A 23683-nucleotide genomic window follows, 5' to 3' on the forward strand; every position below is an offset into this window, starting at 1 on the left:
CCCCATAAGATGAATTGACACAGTGACTCTAAAAAGGAACTCCAGGATATCAGAGATCATGAGGATGGCTCAGGACAAGGAAAAGTTTCAATCTGTTTTTCTCAGGATCACTAAGACTCACAGGTGACTTAACGGTATCTAATAACAACAATGGGTTTGGATTTGACGTTTAAAACACTCCATGGATTCTAGATCCCTAGTTCTGTACTTCTTCGGGTCTCCTCTGTTTCAGGAAGCTGTGAAAACTAAAGCTGTATTGCTTTATACTCTTGCTAGTTCATTTAAACATTTTACTTTCTTTTAATGCAATATTTAAAAATATTTCCTAGTTAATAGTTTCTGTACTTCACAACACAATACAGATCTATATAATCAAAGATTATCAATGATAACACATAAGAACAACCATCGTGTGCAAATATTATTTTATTGCTTAATCATTTTGACATTTCACACAATTCTGGACAGACTTTGAGAAAATATACTGGGAGTGTAAAAGAGATGGCAAAACCGATGAAAATGTTCAAGTGTTTGACATAAGGTAGTAAGAGGCACCATTGCCACCACAACCCCCAGAAATTTGTACACTTCATATAAAAAGTAAAAATAGTTCATTGGCATTTAACTAGCATTCTCTGTAACTGATGAACCACAATAAAACAGAATAATTCTAGAATCTTCACTAGTAGATTGAGCAGGTTAAGTTTCTTTAAAAAAAAAAATCCACAAACAACTATCAAAAACCCCTACACACAACCCCACAAAAAGTTTGCATATTCTGTGGTCTTGAATTTTGTTTCTATCTTATTTTTTCAAAAAAAGTGAGTCAATATTTGCAAATTAAATTAAATTACTTTTTCACTGTAATAATTCACTTTTTCAATCAAAAGAATTAACTGAAGCCAACATTAACCCAGTAAAAATTGCGCGTGCAATTTAAAAAGCTACTCTTATGCGAAGGTAACTTCTTAAAAGTTAATTATTCTTTAAAAGGTCAGACCCAAGTTTTAACAGGCATAACTGGAAAAACTGACAAAAGAGTTTGATAAAATAGCAGTAATTTGAAGTATTTTTAAAGCTGGGAGGTGTATACATAATCTCCATAAATTGCACATAAACATTAGCTTTTCCTGACTTGTTAAAACTCTAGATCAACACTTGACAAACTTTAGGTCTATTACGACAAAAATGCACACTGAGAAATATGTTTATGTACTTGAGGACATTTGGGGAAAAAATTTCAAAACCTGAATGTGTTTTAAGCTCAACCATTTAGAAGACCTCAATTATCAAACTACTTAAAAACACACAATAGGAGATAAATAGGAATTTATTAAACTCATTGTCTCTGGACATAAAAAAATTAAATATTAAGGCATCTTTATTCCATCATGACATACGAAGCAAAGAGAAGGGTTTCAAATGAGTTACCACTTCTACTTAAAATGTTTCCTAATGCTTTTACCAGATTTTTTTCATATCTTCCTATTCCACATACCACTGAAAGCTTTCATGATTAAACATCTTTATCCAAAGAGAAAAATATAAACAAACTTTCATTTACTCAAGAGAAGCCACTCACCCTTCAAAAATATAACTTAATAAAGCGCTAAAAAAAATTGTGAAGTTCAGTAGCTGGTATTTCAATTTCTTCAAAGTAACTTACACCTTAGTAATTAAGAGAAAGAAGAGACAAAGATATTATTCAAGCAGAGATTCCTATTAATGTGAATCATGCTGGCAAACACTAGATCACTCAGTATTTTGCTCCACTGGGATGAAGGTTTGAAGAGGGCTTCATACTCTATTAGCTCATCCACTAGAATAAGGTCATACAAATTAACACTGATTATTTGCTCTTTCTCATATTGGTCCATTTACAATGCTTGATAGACTTTGTAAAGTATCCTAAACAGTTAACATTTCATCTTGTATTAAGGCAAGTTATATTCGCAATGGAAATTTAATACAGCCATGTTTCTTCATGAATTTTTACCTTACTTTTTAGTACAAGAAGCTTACAAAAATGTTTTATAAAAAGCTACCTCAATACTAGAAAAAAAGTAATGAAAAGATTTTGAAACCCATTTACTTTTTTTGGAAGTATGTCTCTCCTTGTCTCAACTTCCAAGCATTATTCATCATCTTTAGAACCAGTTTTGCTTAACTATTAAAAAAAAAGAAAAAGAAAAAAATTACCAAACAAGGTCAAGTTTCAACTATCATTCTATTAACCATCTATAGCATTTACCAAGGAGTTTGGTTGGTGTAACAGAACTTAATTTCAACCAAAACAGTTGGTGGGTGGTTCAAACATAATCCGTGGCCCTGCGGAAGATCTGGCAATCTGCTTCTGGTGAAATTACAGCCAAGGAAATCCTACAAAACAGGTCTGCTCTATCACTATGGTTGCTGAGTTAGAATACCAATAACAACCATGAAGATTTTTATCACATGTAGCTACTTTTCAACTACAAGTTCAACTATTTCAAACAGGATTCTTTTAAAAACATGACCTTAGCACATCAAAAAACTTCTCCAACAGGGTGAAAAGGAAACCCACTAAGAAAAAATATCTAGCAATCATATACTTGATAAGGGACTAATAGTTAAAATTCATAGACTTCTCTAGCACATCAACAAGAAAAACGTAAATAACTCAATCGCAAAATGGGCACAGGATGTGAATATACTTCACCAAAGAAGACATTCAGATGGAAAACAAACAGATGAAGAAATGTTCAAACTCTCTAGATATAAGAGAAAGGCAAATCAAAACAACTATGAGATAGCATCTCACCCCTGAAACAATAGCAAAGTTCAACAGTTGAAGCAAACAACAAATGCTAGTGAGGTAGTGGAGAGACTGGAACTCTTATTCACTGCTGGTGGGAATGTAAAATGGTACAGTCACAATGTAAGGCAGTCTGGTGCTTTCTCAAAAAGTTGGAAATAGAAATAACATTCGACCCAGCAATTCCACTACTGTGAATATACCCTAAAGAAACCAGAGACATGATTCAAACAGATGTATGACCCCTTGTTAATGCTGTGTTATTAACAACAGCAAAGCGATGAAAGCAACCTGAGTGTTCAGCAACAAATGAATGGATAGAAAAATCATGGTACAGTCACACAGTGGAGTATTATGTAGCATTGAAAAACAATGAACTTGTAAAACATTACACAATAGGGAGAAGCCTGAGGATATTATGCTGAGTGAAATACCTCAATCACAAAAGGACAAACACAGTATAACACCACTGTTATAAAAGAAGACAGACATGGAGGCAGGGAGAATGGGAAAAGAGTGGATAGATAATGAACACAATACTAGTACAGATGTGGGGAAGAGCTGTATGACAACAATCTGGAACAAGGTGTGCACTGTGGGACAAGGTGAGGGAGGGAAGAAAATGTTCAACAATGAAAAAAAGAATAAATATTTTTTTAAAAATATGACTTCAAGGGAGCTCTGGTGGCCTAGTGGCAAGAAGCTACACTGCAATCCCAGAGACACATGGTTCAAATCCACTAGATGCTCTGCTGGAAAAGGAGGGACAATCTCCTCCTGTACCAGTCAGATCTGATTTGACGGTACACACAAAAAATAATAAAATAAAAATGAAAAAAAAAAGAAATCTTAAAAAAAAATTACTTCAGCAGAGAGAGAAAATCCCTTCCAAGCTTTAAATAAATAAATTGGAATTAGGTGTGCCAAGACTAAACAAATAGAAGCTTGCATTTACAAAACAATGACAACAAATTCTTAAAATAAAATTTTATACATGCAATGATCTTAAATCACAACTCTTCCGATTAAAAATCTAGAAAGAGTTGACGTATTTTTAAGGTGGTCATGAGCTGGTTGGAAGGTAGAGAAAAATTTCCTAAGAATGTAAAGGCAGTTCTTACTAGAATAAAGACCTAACTTTCCACTGTAACTAACAACTAAGAATTCTAGGCAATGTGGGAAGCAATGAGAAGCAGAAACTGCTAAGAGTAACAAAGTAAGGAGCATAGTGGTCCTCACATTTTGGTCTTACTAAAAATCCAAACCCCCTGCCACAGGGTTGATCCTGACTAATAACGACCCTACAGGATACAGCGGAACTGTCCCACAGGGTTTCCAAGGCTATGGAATCTTTACAAAAGCAGTTTACCAAAATCTTTCTCCTAAGCAGCAGCCAGGTTCCCATCATCAATCTTTTTGGTAATACTTTCACCACTGTGCCTCCAGGGCATCCCAGGGGCCTTCATACCCTTAGAAAACTGAGGCTTCTCGGAGGAGACCTTTTACTCATGTAAGTTCTGATTAGTGCATTTGAAATTAAGTAGTAAGAAATTAATTTCAAAATACTGATAAACCCATTATAGCTAGATCATTTTAAAATGAACAGTAACTACATTATCTGAAACAATCAAAAAGTTAAGCATGAGGCAGAAATTGCATAGAAGAATGAGGAAATATGGTGGAGCTGACTTTTAATTTTAGGAATAAGCTGCTGGCAAATTTGTGTGTGTGTGTGTCTATATTTGTAACTCCCTTAAATCTTCCCCTTTAACTACTCTTAGATCATATTAATCTCATAGTGGTTTTGGCACTAACTGGAATATAAAACTTAACTAAGTGAGGTTCTGCTGAGACAACGAACTGCACTAAGAATTAGTTTCACCTATTTCAAACAAATTAATGACGCTATAAAAACATGTGAAGATACCGAAAAAATCCAAAAGAGACACTAAATAATGATAAACTACCCAAAAGATATCTTGCTTGCAATGATGGGCAATTAGACCTAGAATGTGCCCTTTTATAAAACCAAATCAAAACAAAACATTTAAAATAAGACTCCTTTCTATACATAATTTCCCATATTGTTACTGATTAGGTATGTTGAACCATATTCCTTGACGTGAATTTACATAAATGTTATTTTTATGTAGTTATACACTAGCTATACACATTTCATGCTATTTTTTAAAATTGAGAGCCTAGTTAAGAAAATAGGAAGACTATTTTAAAAATACTTACATGCTAAATGTAAAGAAGGAATATTCCAGTAAAATCCAGAGGTTGTGAAGGAGAAAAAAAAGGAAAGATATAAATTGCATTATTTGATAGTAATAACTATAATGATTTTTTGAAGACAAGAAAAGAAATGTAAATCTCATATACCTTAACAACGTCTACCCAGTTCCATCCTCGAGGAAGTTCTCCTTTGTGATCTAGAAGATTAAAAGAAATAGTAACTTGCTTTCTATAACCAATGAACTAGATTTAAGTAAGTTAATAATATTTTAATAAATAGATTTCTAGCAGAAGTGGCATCCACTTCCTAAACCACATGCCTCTGCAAACTCTTAAGAACTTAGTGAAATGACAACAGTTATGGAAAGGCATTAGGTCTTTTGTTCATAGATTCGCTATGAGTTGCGCTCAACTTGATGGCAATCAACAATATTTACTATTCTAGACAAGAGATAAAAAATTAAAATTATGCTAGAAAAGGGAGCTCTAGTGGCCTAGTGGTAAGGAGCTTTGCTGCCATCCAAAAGGCATATGGTTTAAATCTCTCAGGTGCTCCAAAGAAGAAAGTTGGGTAATCTCACATTCAATTCAATTTACTGCCTCTGTAAACCCACTGGAAGGTCAGCTTTGAGTCAGTTTTAACGGAAACTATACTGTTTCAACTGAAAGTATACAACAATGCTGGAAAAATATTTTATCATCATCATCATGAAATGAAAGTACTATTCTTCTATTGGCAATGTATTTCATTTTACATTTACCCTCTTTTCATTCAAGACAACATCTGATTGTCAAGAAAAAAAATGCAGAGGTGGGTTGGCAATGTCTGGGTAGAGAAAGTAATTGATTTATTAGTTGCACATATTTATATAATTTTGCTGCTTTATAAAGTCATTGTTACATAATTATTTATTAAGACACTGTCTATTTGCTATTTAATGAGTTATTGGTTCACACTAAGAAATTAGTCTCAAGACAGGAGGTCTTATAAACAAAAGTTTGACTTCAAGACAATGGGGAGCTAAATTATTAATTATGCTCTGTCAAATATTCATTGTTTAGCATTTTTTACTGATGTTGTTGCTAGGTGTTATCCAGTGAGAACTGACTCATAGCTGACCCTACAATAGGTTTTCAGAGGCTATAAATTGCACAAGAGGAGACTGCCCATCTTGCTTCTTTGGCACATTTGAATGTAACTGAGAGGCCCTTGAAAGGAGTCCTATCTTTGGTGCTGAATGAGAAATGCTGGCATTGATGCAAGGCCTGGACAAGCATTATTAAGAGGAGCTCTCCCTCGGTAGGGTCACCTGACCCCGCAGGTCTCCAAGTCTGAACTCACCCAGGATGAACACCCAGGTGGGCTGCAATCATCAAGCACCACCAGCCAGAAGACAAAGGAAATCAGGCAACAAGAGTGATACAGAACAATGGAACAGTTTCTTTAGCCCTAACCCAGATTAAGGGGTGACTTTCTTGTCCCCACCCCTGCTGGTACCAGAAGCACATTCTCTAATATTCTATAGTCTATTCCAATCTAAAGAATAATTTAATATATAACCACAATTTTGAGATTGTTCACAGTTTTGGTTTGCTTGGCTCCACAGTCAACACTCTTGGTACCACAGCCAGGAAATTAAAAGATGTATTATGTTGGGAAAGTCTGCAGTTAGAAATCTCTCTAAAGTACTCAAGTGCAATGATGTCAGTCTGGAGACTAAGGTGCGCCTGCATGCCATGGTCTTTGCAATCACTTGCTATGCATCAGAGAGCTGGACAATGACTAGGGATGATAGAAGGAGAGTGGATGCCTTTGAGCTGTGGTGGTGGAGAAGAGTATTGAATGTACCATGGACTGCCAAGGAAACAAACAGATTCATCCTGGAGAGGGTTAAACCAAGCAGCTCCTTGGAGGCAAGGATTCTGAAGCTTCGTCTGACATCCTTTGGACATGTTGCAAAGAGGGACCTATCCTTGGAGAGGGACATCATCCTTGGGAGAGTGGAGGGACAGTGCAGGAGAGGAAGACCCTCGATGAAATGGATTCAGTGACTAGGGTAATGGGGGTGGGTATGTCAGAGATGGCGAGATTGGCACAGGATAGGGGAGAGTTTAGGGCTGTAGTACATAGGGTCGCTATGAATCACAGGCGACTCGATGGCACATAACAACAAATCATAATTTTAAATCCTTCAATTCAAAATGGTTTCATTTTGTGCTTCCTGTATGTCTGATGTATGTTTATTTCCCCTATGATTTTTATTTAATGTTCAACTTTCATATATGCATGTGAAGCAACTGAAAATACTATGCACCTTAAGTTTTTAGATTGACGTTCAAGTTCTTTAGTACTCCGAAGAGGGCTCTGATAGCAGACTTGCCTACTGAAGCGATGAAGGAGCAAAAAATATTTTCAAAATACATCTGACTCAAGATATTGTTTGACCCAAATGTTTCAAGAATAGATAATAAACCTTTTAAATCAAAATGCATTTAATAAATACTGTATAAAACCATTATTGTAGAATGAGTATGAGGATCAGAGGTGGGTGGATATAGAAGGGGGAGGATGCTGGGAGTAGGATGTTAATAATAGGGTTGCACAATTTGATGGGAGGATGGCGTGAAGGAAATGGGAAGAATCTTTTGTGAAAGACAATGTACTCAAACTTTGCAAATAAATCAGAATAAAACAAAAAAACCCACAATATAGGCGAACATTTAAATTTAAAAAAATATTTTTAATAAGCACCTGGTTAACAGAACTGTTCTATAGAGTTTTCTAGCCCATCATTTTTGATACTAGATTGCCAGGTCTTTTTCCTGTGGACTTGCATGACAGTGCTGGATTCAGAGCCAAGCACTGAACAACTGTGTCATCAGGGCTTCTAATAGGCATCTTTACCATATATATTGCACTCTATTCATTTACGTTGTTAAAAAATAAAAATACATACCTGTTTTATCTGCCAGTTTACGTTTCTGGGCTTTGGAAAGTTGTTCTTTTTTTTCTTTTTTCTTATTTGGTGGGGCTGTATTAGGAGTTTCAACTGAGATAATATTGCTTATGGATATCTAGGAAGAAAAAATTTCTTAAACTCAGACACTTTAATTACTGAAATACATTAAATATAGCTACTTCTCAAAATAGACAGGATATTTTTAGATTCATGAAGTACAGGAATCCTTTGTTACTGTTATTACAACTCAGGTATTAAATCAGGCGACATTAAGCAAATTACTAGTTTTACTTAAAGTTTACAATGAAGGATAATACAACTACAACTGTTATAAGAGAGGATGAGAGACACCCAAGCGTTGAGGACTCTCCTTCATAGGGTCACTATGTGTCGCCTGCAACTTGATGGCACTTAACAACAATAACATCAACATAAAGAGAGAGATCAGCTGGCCCGGTAGACAGAAAGCGATGGACAGAAAGCGATGGTACCAAGCTGAAGGTGGGTGACTTTTAATCTGCGGCCCTCAGGCCTGTCTTTGTTTTTGTTCAGACATTGTATTTGTATAGCCCTGGTGTACAAGTTGCCGTACAGCGGTCACTTGTGGTTGCTGTGAGGCTGAACACTATGTCACTGATGTGTGTCAAATGCGTTAATGGCTGGTTACCCAATTTGAACAGAGAGTGGGGTGGAGCTCCCCGATTAAAACAAGCTTGGAAGCAGGAGTGGCATCCACTTCCGTAATAGCTTAACTCCGGAAACCCTATGAAGCTGGAGAAAGGATGAGAGACACCCAAGCATTGAGGACATTCCTTCATAGGGTCGCTATGTGACTCCACAGCACTTAACAACAACAAAAAGCAGCCTCTTGGATGAAAGAGCTCTTACTAGCATTACATCGAGGTCTTGAAGTTCCAAAGTAGTTTTACAATTCAGTTAATTTTCTATAATTTGGAAAGTGATAAGAGGTACATTGCAAAGAGGACTAGAAGGAGGGAGGGGAAGTAACTGTGCAATAATAAATGAATATTAAAAAGAAATGAGTAAACTGGGGGGGAAGTACAACAATGAATGGATGAATGAATGAATGAAAATATAACTTTTCTGTGAACTTTCATTAAAACCACAACTAAAAGAAAAAAAATTTTATTTAAAAAAGTATAATTTGGAAATCTTCACCAATATTTTGCTTACATATTCACATTAACTGTTGTTGTTGTTATATGCTGTTGAGTAGCCTGCAACTCGTAGCGAACCTAAGTACAACAGCCCTAAACTCTGCTTTATCCTGGGCCAATCTCAATGTCTCTGACATACCTGCCCCCATTACCCCAGTCACTGAATCAATCCAGGTCATAAAGGGTCTTCCTCTACTGCACTGTCTCTCCGCCTTCCCAAGCATGACGTCCCTCTCCAAGGACTGGTCTCCTTGCAACAAGTCCAAAGTATGTCAGACGAAGCTTCAGAATCCTTACCTCCAAGGAGCAGCCTGGCTTCACCCTCTCCAGGACAAATCTATTTGTTTTCTTAGCAGTCCATGATATATTCAATACTATTCTCCAACACCACAGCTCAAAGGCATCAATTCTCCTTCTATCATCCCTAGTCATTGTCCAGCTCTCTCTCAGGCATAGCAAGTGATTACAATGACCATGACCTGTATCAAGCGCACCTTAATCTCCTGACTGACATTGTTGCTCTTCAGTACATTGGAGAGGTTTCTGACAGCAGATTTCACCAACGCAATACGTCTTAATTTCCTGCCTGCTGGTGCCAAGAGAGTTGATTGTGGAGCCAAGCAAACTAAAGCTGTTTACAATCTCAATCTCTTCACCACACATCACCACAATGCTGCCAATTGGCTCAGTGGTGAGAATCTTTGTTTTCTCGATGTTGAGCCTCAATCCATATTGAAGGCTGCAGTCCTTGACCCTCTGCAGCAAGTGCTTCAGGTCCTTCTCAGTTTCAGCAAGCAGGGTTGTGTCATCTGTATAACGCAGAATGTTGATACACCTTTCTCCAATCCTGATGCCACATTTCTCCTCATAGAGCCCAGCCTCACAGATAATCTGTTCTGCATATAGACTGAAAAGGTATGGAAATAGGACTCGTCCCTGGTATACACCCTTCCCAGTTTTGAACCATGCAGTGTTTCCTTGCTCTGTTCTGACAACTGCCTCCTGGTCTAAGTATAGGTTTCACAGAATCAAGTGTTCTGGGATTCCCATTCTTCTCAGAGTCAGCCACAGTTTGTTGTGATCCACACAGTCAAATGCCTTTGCACAGTCAATGAAACACAGACATTCCTCTGGTCCTCTCTGCTTTTTGCCAAGATACATCTGGCATTAGCTACAATACCCCTAGTGCCATGGCCTCTTCTAAATCCAACCTGCACTTCAGGCAGTTCTCTGTTGATGTGCTGTTCCAGTCGTTTATGGATAATCTTCAGCAGAATCTTGCTTGCATGTGATATCAATGACACTGTTTGATAATTTCCACACTCTGTCGGATCACCTTTCTTTGGAATGTGAACAAATAAACTCTTCACTTCTCCCTAGCTGCTTTTAGAGTTCTTTGTCTTTGATTCTGGCAAATCTGACTATGATAGGCCTCAGTGTTTTTCTTTTGGGGGTCTATTCTATATAGAGTTTGTTCAGATTCTTTTTTTTATATTCTCATTCTTCATCATTCCTGAAAAAATTTCTTTTAGTAACTCTTCTACAACTTTCTCAGTGCCTTTATTCACTTCTTCTTGTTCTGGGTTTCCAATTATGTGCATGTTTCTTCTCTTGATGGTGTCCCACATTATTCTTAAGCTTCATTTTCGTTCCTTTTTGATTCTGCTTTTTGTTCTAGCAGATCAGTGCTGAGAGCTCTCCTATTTCACTGATTCTCTGCTCCATCTTTTCAATTCTGCTTATCTTCCCTTCCAATATGTTGACTGCTTCTGAGGCAATGATCTTAATATTCTGGATACACTAATATTCTTAATATTCTAGCGTTTTTAATAGTCCACTTGTTTTATCTGTATTTTCTTGAACTGCTTTTTAAAGTTCCTCTTGGCATTTGCTTGTAGAGTCCTGTAATTCTTCCAGTTTTTTCTTTCACCAACTACAAATATTCAACCATTGTTCTTTTAATTCTGTATCAGAAAGTTACATCAGATTGCTTGGGTTTAGGAAATCCATTGATTCTGTGTTTTCATCACTTTTAGGGGTGAAATCTTGCTTTGGTTTTGTGTAAACTGTGAGGCTGAAAACAAAGAGTCCCAGAGGAATGTCCATCTGTGATTCACTGACTATCTAAAAGTGTATGACTTAACAACAAACTGTGGCTAACCTTGAGGAGAATGGGAATCGCAGAATACTTAATTGTGCTCATGTGAAACTTATACTTGGAATAGGAAGCAGCTGTCAGAACAGAGCAAGGAAACTGCATGGTTCAAAATCAGGAAAGAGTATATCAGAGATGTGTTCTGTCTCCATAATTTTTCAATTTATATGCAGAACAGATCATTCAGGAGTCTGGGCTTTATGAGGCGGAATGTGGCATCAGGACTGGAGGAAAACTCATCAACAACCTGCAATAATAGGCAGATGACACAGTCTTCTTGCAGAAATAGAGGAGATAAACAGCTTGCTACAAAGTCAAGAAGTGTAGTCTTCAATATGGATTGAAGCTCAACATCAAGAAGACAAAGATTCTCACTACCGGGCCAATTGGCAGCACCATGTTGGAGAAGAAATTGAAGTTGTTAACGATTTCAGCTTGCATGGCTCCACAATCAACACTCTTGGTACCAGCAGTCAGGAAATCAAAAGATGAATTACACTAGGGAAATGTGCTGTCAGGGACCACTCCAGAATACTGAGAAGCAACAATGTCAGTCTAGAGACTAAAATCCCCACTGGAAGCAGAAGTGGCATCCACTTCCTAAACAACATGCCTCTGGAAACTCCATGAACTTTGGTAAATGTCGATAGTTATAAAAAGGCTTCAGGCCTTTTGTTTATAGGGTTGCTATGAGTTCTGTTCAACTCGAAGGCAATCAGCAACAACGATAATCTAGACTATGATCTTCACATTTACTTGCTTTGCATCAGAGAGCTGGACAAAGACTAAAGATAACAGAGAAGAATCGATGCCTTTGTGTTGTGGTGCTAGAGAAGAGAAGAGTTTTGAATATACCATGCACTGACAAGAGAAGAAACAGGTCAGTCTAGGAGAGGGTGAAATCAAGTGTCTACTTGGAAGGATTATGAAGCTCTAGCTCACATACTTTGGGCATGTGTCCAGGAGGGAACAATCTTTGGAAAAGATATGTTTGGAAGGGTGGAGAGACAGTGCAGAAGGAGAAGACTCTGATGAGATGGACTGATACAGTAACTAGAGCAATGGGGGTAGGTGTGTCAGAGTCAGTGACACTGGGTAGGCTTCAGGGCTATTGTACATAGGATTGTTATGAGTCACAGGTGACTTAATGGCACACAATTGACTGGGAGGTAGTCTATTTCTTCCGTGTCATTACTGTGATAGGGTTTGTGTTTTTTCCTTGCCTGGGCCTCCGAAAGGTCCTTGGTCTGACTTCCTCGGCAGAGAAGCTCAGTATTCCAGAACAGTGCTCTCAGGCCCCTGGACTTACAAAAGATTTGCTTCAGTTGGGGAGTTAAGCCCTCCAGTAGGGTGGGTGAGGGCAAATCACCCTGTCTGTGGTCTTTCCTCTCCAGCCCAGTTTTCTGGATCTGGGGGAGCAACTGCGTCTATTCCCTCTTCTCTAGTCTAGCAGTTATGTTCTCTGCGATGGGTCTTGTTGTTTTCAGATTTCACCCTTCTCTCCTGAAGTCTATTCCCTCCTTGCCAAGAAATCTGGAGGACAGCCAGCTGGCTAACTAACTGGAAGAGATCGATATTTGTTCCCATTCCAAAGAAAGGTGACCCAACAGAGTGTAGAAATTATAGAACAATATCATTGATACCACATGCAAGCAAGATACTGCTGAAAATTATCCAAGAATGTTTGGAACAATATGTCAACAGAGAACTGCCAGATGTGCAGGCTGGATTTAGAAGAGGTCGTGGTACTAGGGATATTATAGCTAATGTAAGATGGATCTTGGCAGAAAGCAGAGAATACCAGAAGAATGTATATCTGTACTTCATAGACTATGCAAAGGCTTTTGACTGTGTGGATCACAACAAGCTATGGCTGACGCTAAGAAGAATGGGAATCCCAGAACATTTGATTGTGCTAATGCAAAACCTATACTTGAACCAAGAGGCAGTCGTCAGAACAGAGCAGGGAGACACTGGATGGTTCAAAATCAGGAAAGGGGTCTGTCAGGGATGTATTTTGTCTCCATGCCTTTTCAATCTGTATGCAGAACAGATCATCTGAGACACTGGGCTGTACGAGGAGGAATGTGGCATCAGGATTGGTGGAAGAATCATCAACAACCTGCATTATGCAGATGACACAACCCTGCTTGCTGAAACTGAGGAGGACCTGAAGCATTTGCTGCAGAAGGTCAAGGGCTGCAGTCTTCAATATGGATTGAAGCTCAATATCAAGAAAACAAAGATTCTCACCACTGGGCCAATTGGCAGCATCAGTATGGACGGTGAAGAGATTGAGATAGTTAACAGTTTTAGTTTACTTGGTTCCACAGTCAACACTCTTGGTAACAGCAGCCAGGAAATCAGGAGACGAATTGCTATGGGAAAGTCAGATGTGAGGGACCTCTCAAGAGTACTGAAGAGTAATAACATCAGGCTGGAGACTAAGTTGTGCCTGATCCAGGCGATAGTCTTTGCAATTACGTGCTATGCATTGGAGAGTTGGACAGTGACTAGGGATGACAGAAAGAGAATTGATGCCTTTGAGTTGTGGTGCTGGAGAAGAGTGTTGAATATACCATGGACTGCTAGAAGACCAAACAGGTTTGTCCTGGAGAGGGTGAAGCCAGAATGTTCCCTGGAGTCAAGGATTCTAAAGCTTTGTCTGACATACTTTGGGCATGCTGCAAGGAGGGACTGGTCCTTGAAGAGGGACATCATGTTTGGGAGAGTGGAGGGGCAGTGCAGGAGAGGAAGACCCACGATGAGATGGATCGATTCTGTGAGTGGAGTGCTGGGAATGAATGTGTTTAAGACAGCAAGGTTGGCACAGGATAGAACGGCGTTTAGGGCTCTTGTACATAAGGTCGCTATGAGTTGCAAACGACTCAATGGCACAGAACAACAACAATTGAGATTTTAACAAAAGTTTATAGAGAACTTGGATTTCCATTCATTTATTGTTGCACATTTTCCTCCCTACCCATCCAAGTTCGCTTTTTTTTTAAAAGAAATTCTTTCATTGGTGCACAATTTTTGTCGCCACACCCTGCCCCCCAGTCCACTTTTTTATGCAGCTCTTATTCTGGACGGTTGTCATGCAAATAATACCTAATCATATATTCCTTTCAACCAGTTCTTTCCCTTGTCTGTTGCAATGCAGTGTACATTATTTATCCTCTCTTTTCTTAGTTTCCCCAAACCTCCATGTCAGTCATGTTTTATAACAGTATTTGTCCTTTTGTGACTGAGATCTTTCACTCAGCATAATCTCCTCTGGGTCTTCCATTTTGTAGAGTATTTTATGAGTTCTCTGTTTTTCAGTGCTGCATAGTATTCCATTGTGCAAATATACCACATTTTCTCTATCCATTTGTTTGTTGATAGGCACTTGGGTTGTTTCCTTCTCTTTGCTATTGTGCACAATACAGCACAATGGCCTTTTTAACCATTCTTCTTTTAATTTTTCATTCCCACCATACTATATCATGTGACTGTCTGATTCAAAGTGGCCAATGTCAGTTCATTTCAGCTTACTAATGCCTAGAATATCTTTATACTTTCCTTTTCATTTTTGACAACTTCTAATTTTCCCACATTCATTATTCATACATTCCATTTACCAATTTTTTTTAATGGATGTTTTCAACTGTTTCTCCTCATTTTGAGCATCTTTCGCTCTCAGGGCTCTATCTCTATCTTGTATTATATTCAATAGCATTTCACTGTTTGTTGATAGGATTTTCAAAGGCTGGTTATTTTAGAAGTGAACGGCCAACTCTTCTTCCCAGTCTGTCTCAATCTGATAGATCCCCACTATCTTATTACAGTAACTGACAGGGAAGTACTGTATTCATAAGAGGAAACAATGAACAACAAAACATATACATATATAAACTATAAAGTAAGTAGCACCAAGCAAGCCACAACAAAACATATACATATATAAACTATAAAAGTAGCACCAAGCAAGCCATTTTTCCAGCACAACAAACTTGTAGATAAATACTACACCCTAATAAGAAACTATATATAAAAAAATCCAAAAACAACTAAGTGCGCAGATATCAAGCAGAGCCTGCCTGAGACTATCAACTTCTCCCATCATTCTGGCTGGCTGGATGCTCCAGATCTGAAGATGGTTCTGGCTGCCCTTGGGAACACCCTGCCAGAAGGTAAGGCATGGCTGAGAGCAACTGGTATGCCATTTTCAGCCCTGAAGCAGCCTTGGAAAGTTAGACAATATTATTATCTCCATTTTTCAATTTACAGATGAGGAAACAGGGCAAATGGAGACTAAAGAGTTTGCCCAATGTCACACAATTAAGTGGTGGAATGGGATTTGAACCTAGTTAATCAGACATAAAGTTAAAAATCTTAACTATGGCCCTCTACTCCTCCTTTAGCTGCCTCTTTTTCTGTGTCCTCTGTTTTTGTATTGTTAGAAACAGGGAAGCCATGGCCAGCTGTCAAAAGCTTACAGTTGGGTTCATAAGAAAAGCTAAACTAACACTGTGAGAAATTGCTTTTAGATATGTTTAAGGTCATAAAAGCTGATTATTCTCTATAACTATCCTAGAAGTACAACAATTATTATCTTTTCATTATTATCCATTTTTTCTATTCAATAAAGATTCCTGAAGCCAATTCTTTAAAATTAAAGTGTTTCAAGATAATTTACAATGAGATAAACCTAACAGAGAAAACAATTTCAAGGCTACTATAGAATAACCCAAGAAATCTTCAACTTTCTAAGCTTTATGAGGAGATCAAACATATTTTAAAAATACTAGGTTTTATAAGATCCCAGTTTTGATAGACTCATAAATGTCCAGTAAATATAATTTCCTAAAGTTTATTTTTCTAATTTAATTAAAATGCAAGTTATATTAAATAAGACACAAAATCCCTTTGTAATTTTAAAACTTAGTAACTAGTACAAATTAATTTAGCAGCAAATAAAAAAATTCCTGGCAAAAAATACATACTCACTGTAGAATTAATAGGATTGTGATTCTCCATAAACTGCTCTTTATTATCCTTGGCGTATTCAAATAATGTATAGGTCATAGCGGTTCCAAGATTAACTTCAACTGCTTCCTGTAATTTGGCTAATATACTCTGCTTTACAGCTGATGATCTATATTGTACAAAAAACAGTTAAGAAATAAGTAAAATGCAGAGTAAAATAAAAGCAAAATGAAACAATAAAAATTAAATACTACTCACATGGTGTTGTTAAAAAAAGCATTCATAGATATTATTGGAGGTGTCTGCGGATATGTTTCTGTCCAGGAAATCTCTATTAAGAAGGCTTTGGGATCACCATTTTCACCTATCTGAAAAAACCCCCAAACAAACCCAAAATGGAAAATTTTAATCTATAAAAAGTGATATAAAGACAGCTTAATTATGATCTTTGAAAAATATCAATTCCTTATAATGCTTAATATCAGATCACAATTGCTCGATTCTGAAATGTTTAGGGGTACAGGCTAACACTGAATGAATAGGAGGAGGTGGGAGGAGTATAAAGGCACTTTTATAACTGGGAGAATAAGAAAAGGATAGACAAAAATAGTAAACACAAGATTGGAAATCTTAAGCATCTTTTTCAGATAAGGGTCCTAAGAGTTAATTGTTGTTGTTAATATCATCTTTAACATGGGCCATTAAATTCCTTGACTGTTACATCTATAGAGATGCTTTAAAGATGATTAAATTTTCCTATGGTTAATCCATAAGATTAGCAGCAGGAGCTATGATGGCATACTCTAGCATGTTGCTATGCTAACCAATTAGGCCAAGTGTCTTTGGGTGGCATCTATGAGTAGCTTGAACAGAGAAAAAGGGACTATTTTATTCAGATTTGTCGTTATATGCCATTGAGTCACTCGTGACTCATAGTGACTCTATGTACAGTATCTGTGAAACATGCCCTATCCTCCCAAAGGAGAGTCACTTTGAGTCAGAATCAACTTGATGGCAGTGAAGTTTTGAGTTTTAATCTATAACAAATATTAAGGATAAACAAATTCATATTCAGTAAAAGCTGTGAGAACTTGGGACCAAATTATTTAGAAAGATTTGACCAAGAGAAGTTATCATGAAGGTAACATTTTATAATTCTGTGAAAATAAAAATACATCTTGCCATATTTATCAACCTTTGGTTTTTTTCTAGATAAGTAATAGTTGCTCCTGTTCATGTCATATCTTACCCTATATTGAAATGAAACTGGACTTAATTCCCGGAAACTTTCATCTCCTTCATAAATAGAACGTAAAGCTTCTAGTTCCATCTGAAAGAAAAGAATTAAATAAATGAGTTCAAATTAGTGGTACTCAGATTAGAAATGAAGAGTCTTCAGTTTCTGATTCAAACCCAGTTAACTATGTAAAACTATGTAAAACACTACATGACTTGTAGTGTTTATATGTGTAAATATTACCACACTGTAATACTACTTCTTGTTGTCATGTGCCATCGAGTCGCTTGCGACTCAAAGCAACCCTATGTTCAAGAGCTCTAAATGCTGTTCCATCCTGTGCCAACCTAGCCATCTGAAACACACTTATTCCCACCACTCCAGTCACAGAATCAATCCATCTCATCGAAGGTCTTCCTCTCCTTCTCCACCCCTCCACTCTCTCAAACATGATGTCCCTCTCCAAGGACCAGTTCCTCCTTGCAACATGCCCATAGGATGTCAGACGAAGCTTCAGAATCCTTGTCTCGAAGGTGCATTCCGGCTTCAACTTCTCCAGGACAAACCTGTTTGTTCTCCTAGCAGTCCATGGTATATTCAACACTCTTCTCCAGCACCACAGCTCAAAGGCATCAATTCTCTTCTTTCTATCAACCCTATTCATTGTTCAACTCTCTGATGCATAGCATGTAATTGTGAAGATTATAGCCTGGATCAGGCGCACCTTAGTCTCCGGTCTGACACCATTGCTCTACTTACCTTACGTTGCTACTACTTACCTTAAAATTATGGTTGTTACTATATGTGCTGTCGAGCTGCCTGCAACTCACATAGGGTCTATGTATATCAGCTCTGAAGTCTACCCTATCCTGAGTCAGTCTCACTGACTCTGACACACCTACCCCCATTGCCCCAGGTACTGTATCAATTTTTCTCACATGGGATTCAATTCATCTCATCCTGCACTGTCCCTCCATCCTTTCAAGCATGATATCCTTTTCTCCACCCTTTCAAGCGTGATATTCTTCTCTAGGTCCCTCCTGGCCATGTGTCCATCGTATGTGAAATGGAGCTTCAAAATCCTTGCCTCCGAGGAGAAACTTGGCTTCACCCTCTCCAAGATTTACGTGTTTCTTCTCTATGCTCAATATTCTTTTCTAGCATCACAACTCAAAGGCATCAATTCTTCTTTTGTCATCCTTAGTCACTGTCTAATTCTCTGACACATAGGAAGTAATTGCAAAGACCATTGCCTGAATCAGGTGCATCTTAGTCTCTAGACTGATATCTTTTCTTCTCAGTACTCTGGAGAGTTCCCTGATTAAAAGTTTTCCCAGCAAAATTTGCCTTTTGATTTCCTGATTGCTGGTACCAAGAGTGTTGACTGAGGAGCTGAGCAAGCTATAATTATTAACAACCTCAATCTTCTCCATCGATCATGGTGCTGTCAATTGGTGCAGTAGTGAGAATCTTTTTTTTTTTATGTTGAGCTTCAAACTATATTGAAGACTATGTTGTTATTGTCTTCAAGTCGAGTACAACTCATAGCAACCCTATGAACAAAAAGGCCTGAAGCCCTTCTACAACTATCAGTGTTTATCAAAGTTCATAGAGTTTTTATTGAAGACTATAGTCCTTGACTTTCTGCAGCAAGCATGTCAAGCCCTCCTTAGTTTCAGCAAGAAAAATTGTGTAATTTGCATATCATAGGTTGTTGATAAGTCTTCCTCCAATCCAGATGTCACATTGCTCATAAAGCCCCACCTCTCAAATGATCTGATTCCTCATGCTATTTCACTTAAACCTCACATCAGTCCTGTATAAAAAATATTACTGTTTGCTCTGCTAGGAAAGAGAATAAACTCTTGAGCATGCACCTCTTGTCACTTGAAGTACAATAATTTCCCATTATACTGACAAAACGTTTGTAACTCATCTCATAGAAGGACCACATATTAAAAAAAATACCCCAAACAAACCAATTAAAGAAAATAAAAAGAGCTTTAAAAAAAGACAAGTCAACAAGAGTCTATTTAAGATGGGAGAAAGGAAGCACAGGAGAAAATGTTAACTAGTCATCTATGTCTAAGGAGCTTTAGTGGCAAAATCCATAGTATGAAGCTGTGGTATAGTGGGTCTATTGTTCAAAATGGCTTTCCTAAGCATCTGTTGACTTTGCCACATAGCAGAGAAAGAACAAGTAAAGAGATGTGTTAGTCTACTCAGGAGGAAAATTTTGGTTAATTTTGTCATTCCCTCAGCTTTAAATTGAGCACGTTTTGCGGTAGAAATTGAGGAATGTCACTATAAGCAAAGAAGCAACAGCGAATGCAGTGCATGTCCTTTGGAGGTAGAGGTTCCTATGCCAATCAGACTCGGACCTACAGGAGAGCAGTGGCAGTCACAGCAAAGAACCAGAGCTAACAGGCTTCATCCAAGCTTGCTGGAGGACTAGGCAGAAAGCACTGTAATTGGCAGGAGCTGTCTAACACTAGCCTAAAGTCACAAGGCTGAGGGGCCAGCAAGCAAGCTTCAGAAGCGGTTCTGTCTGAGAAACTATATCCTATTAACTTCCCTAATAAACCTCATAATCGTGAGAACAGTTTTGGGGGTTCTAGGTAATGAATTTCAGACCCAGAATACCAGCAGCTTTGCTGTTAGAATTAGTAGAAAGTGTTGTAGGAGCACTGGCACATCTGACCTTCTGGGAATTATTTTAGTACTGTGGATGCTATTGATGCGGATAGTTCCTCATCAATTAAGTTAGTTGAGGCTACTCAGCTGTCTCCATGCTGCCCACACTCTTTGTACAGTAGCACTGCTAATCAAAAGGCTGCACAACTCTGATGGCTCAAAGACACCACCAATTCCTAGGGATAAAAAGGGACATCTCTTCCTCACATGACACAGAAAGCAGATGGAGGGCCACTAGGAGTAGGAAGCAACTTGATGGCACTGAGTTGGAATCCCTGATTGGAAATATTTATAAGAACATCCTGAGCTTACAAATTATAAATCTCAGTCACTGCTTATGATCTTTAATTACTAAGAAAGGAAGCAAAGGGAGACTGTGCTTGAGCAAGTATCTTAGTTTTATAAAATACTTATGTAATGGATTCCTTACATCAGCAGAGAACTGCCAGAAGTCCAGGCTGGGTTTAGAAGGGGTCATGGTAGTAGGGATATTGTAGCTAATGTTAGATGGATCTTAGCTGAAAGCAAGGAATACCAGAAGAATGTCTATCTGTGTTTCACTGACTATGCAAAGGCGTTTGACCGTGTGGATCATAACAAACTGTGGCTGACTGTGAGAAGAATGGGAATCCCAGAACACCTGATCGTTGTAATGCGAAATCTATACTTAGACCAGGAGGCAGTCGTCAGAACAGAGCAAGGAAACACTGCATGGTTCAAAATTGAGAAAGGTGTATGCCAGGGATGTGTCCTATCTCCATACCTTTTCAACGTGTATGCAGAACAGATTATCCGAGAGACTGGGCTCTATGAGAAGTATGGCATCAGGACTGGTGGAAGATCTATCAACAATCTGCGATATGCAGATGACACAACCCTGCTTGCTGAAACTGAGGAGGACCTGAAGCGCTTGCTGCAGAGGGTCAAGGACTGCAGCCTTCAGTATGGATTGAGGTTCAATGTTAAGAAGGTAAAGATTCTCACCACTGGACCAATTGGCAGCATCAGGATGGATGGTGAAGAGATTGAGATTGTTAACAACTTTAACCTACTTGGCTCCACAGTCAATATTCTTGGCACCAGTAGCCAGGAAATAAAAAAACGTATTGCGATGATAAAGTCTGCTGTTAGGGACCTCTTCAGGGTACTGAAGAGCAATGGTGCCACTCTGGAGACTAAGGTGCGTCTGATACAGGCTATGGTCTTTGCAATCATTTGTTACGCATCAGAGAATTGGACAATGACTAGGAAGAAGGAGGATTGATGCCTTTGAGCTGTGGTGCTGGAGAAGAGTATTGAACGTGGGCTGCCAAGAAAACAAACAGTTTCATCCTGGAGAGGGTTAAACCAGGCTGCACCTTGGAGGTAAGGATTCTGGTGCTTCATCTGACATACTTTGGACATGTTGTAAGGAGGGACAGACAGGTCCTTGGAGCAAGCCATCATGCTTGGGAGGGTGGAGGGACCATGCAAGAGGGGAAGACCCTCTATGAGATGGATTGATTCAGTGACTGGGGTAATCGGGATGGTGTGTCAGAGGCAGTGTGATTGGCACAGGATAGAGCAGGGTTTAGGGCTGTTGTACATAGGATCGCTATGAGTCACAAGCGATTTGATGGCATATAACAACAACAACATAACAAAGGGTTCTAGAAATTAAAGATGTGTAACTTTAATTCATATGGACAAAACTGAGAATAGATTATTTGAAAGAAATAGTGTATGAGCACCAAGAAGAGAGATGTAATTCCCAAGACCCTAGAAAACATGGGAAATAAGACATATCTAAACAATCCATGCCCTACTGAAAAAGCTAATTTGGTTTACATATTAGGAAAAAAACACAAATACTGCCTGTCTGGATGTCAGTAAGGCTCCATGGGGCTTCTACTAAAAAAATATATATATATAAAATCAAACTGCATTAAAGATTAGAACACCCACCCTTATCTAAAAGAGGAGACCCTGCTGGTAGCTTGTCATACTATCCTTAATCCTTTCCCACATTTTAATTAGTGACTTAGATAGGTACAAATATTAAAAGTTTATTTCATTTGTGGATGACAATATGATGGGATCACACTGATGCTTGAGTAAGAATCCAAAGGGTGCTCGAAAAACATGACAAAGATGACATTTAACAGAGTAAGTAAAATACAACTGGAGGAGTACTGCTGAATTGGGGGGCAGAGAACGAATACTGGATGAATGATTTCCACCAAATGCATGCAGAAACAGGAGGCACCAGTGTCATGATTTTGCTCCACTAGAAATTTAACGGTACTCTCTGCCAGTCAATAGATTTTAAAACCTTAAAGGTGATTAGGCAGAAAAACTCCGAAGCTCAGTACAGGAGCGCCAAGGTTCACCTGGGATTTAAGATGAGTCAAGTGTATGGGGGTCGCGTACAGAGGACACTAAACCATGTTCATGAAAGATCTGGGTCGACCATGGGGTTTACAAAAATGAAAACTGCGGGGGAAGGGAAGGCAAAGGTGGACGCCCCCCATTCAGGTAAGCTTCACCTCTCCAGACAGCGCAGCACAGCCAGGCTCGTTTGGTCGAGGGGTGAACGGCACGTGCGCGGACCCTTGTCCTGGAGCTGGGTCTTGCTGGGATTTGAGGACGTCAGCCACCCTTCCCTCAGCTTTGGGGCGTTGCACCCACCGGGAGAAAGGAGCGTCCAGTCGGAAGACTTACCTCCTGGTCCTCGTTGGCACTCATCGCGTTGACTAGTGGGGTTTCTCAGGAGGACGACGTCTAATACCTCTGACCTGGAGCAAGGGCAGTGACCCCAGAGATCCTGACGTGACTGTAGCTGTGGACACACACTACTCACAACCGCAGGCGCGAATCAAACGCGTCCCCGGCCCGCAGGCAGCTCGAAGCCGCCGGCCGGGGTCCGCGAGGCCGCGAACAGAAGCAGCCACCAGAGGGGCCGTCCAGTGTTTGACGGAGGTGGCGGGGCGGTAACAGCAGAAGCTCCGCCTCCCCCGCCTCGCTTCTCCTATTGGCTCCTTCTCTCCCCGCCCCAACCTTTCTCCTCTGGGGAATTAAAAGCCTTCTTTACGTTTGGTGAAGCAGCGTATGTTTTAAAGACAACGATTGGTGCAGAGCGTTGTCACTCAGGCTCAAAAAGTGCTTCCGGTGTCAGCGGGGGTGGGGACAGGGAAGTCTCCCCTGAATCTGAGGCCAGGGCAATAGAAATTATCCCGGGTGTTTTGTGACACTGTTGTTGCCTGGTCCCCTTCCTCTTTTCCTGGTTGTGGACAGTCACGACTGCAGTACAGCCCGGGTGTGCAGCCTGGGCGAGCCCAGGCTTGGAGACCTACGGGGCAAGGTGAGGGCACTGCGGGGGAGAGGGCTCCTCTTAACAATGCATTTTTCTGGGCCGTGCTTTTTTCTGGGGTGTGCAGTGCTAGCTTTTCTTTTCCAGCCCCAGCTACAGGACTCAAC

General features: G+C 39.2%; 1 protein-coding gene across 1 annotated transcript; it reads right to left on the reverse strand.

Annotated features, from left to right (window-relative positions):
- Positions 1 to 1922: 1922 nt before the first annotated feature.
- Positions 1923 to 22987, reverse strand: RWDD4 (RWD domain containing 4). The gene is made up of 8 exons (XM_006882231.1): positions 22928 to 22987; positions 17546 to 17626; positions 16555 to 16664; positions 16318 to 16465; positions 7990 to 8107; positions 5180 to 5229; positions 5036 to 5038; positions 1923 to 2167 (listed from the first exon to the last, which is right to left on the reverse strand). Exons 1-8 carry the CDS (start codon positions 22949 to 22951, stop codon positions 2135 to 2137), a joined length of 567 nt encoding a protein of 188 aa, XP_006882293.1. The 5' UTR covers positions 22952 to 22987; the 3' UTR covers positions 1923 to 2134.
- Positions 22988 to 23683: the final 696 nt, after the last annotated feature.

Source organism: Elephantulus edwardii, unplaced genomic scaffold (assembly GCF_000299155.1).
Source record: "Elephantulus edwardii isolate Elephantulus edwardi_28Jun2011 unplaced genomic scaffold, EleEdw1.0 scaffold00018, whole genome shotgun sequence".
Classification (NCBI taxonomy): Eukaryota; Metazoa; Chordata; class Mammalia; order Macroscelidea; family Macroscelididae; genus Elephantulus; species Elephantulus edwardii.

Bases quoted from the DNA above. Each gene is read 5' to 3' on its own strand.
- RWDD4 (XM_006882231.1), bottom strand. From the start codon at position 22,951: ATGAGTGCCAACGAGGACCAGGAG. The intron at 17,627-22,927 runs GTAAGTCTTCCG...CTTTTCTTTCAG, and splicing joins GTGCCAACGAGGACCAGGAG to ATGGAACTAGAAGCTTTACG. The intron at 16,665-17,545 runs GTAAGATATGAC...GGGTTTTTTCAG, and splicing joins CAGTTTCATTTCAATATAGG to ATAGGTGAAAATGGTGATCC.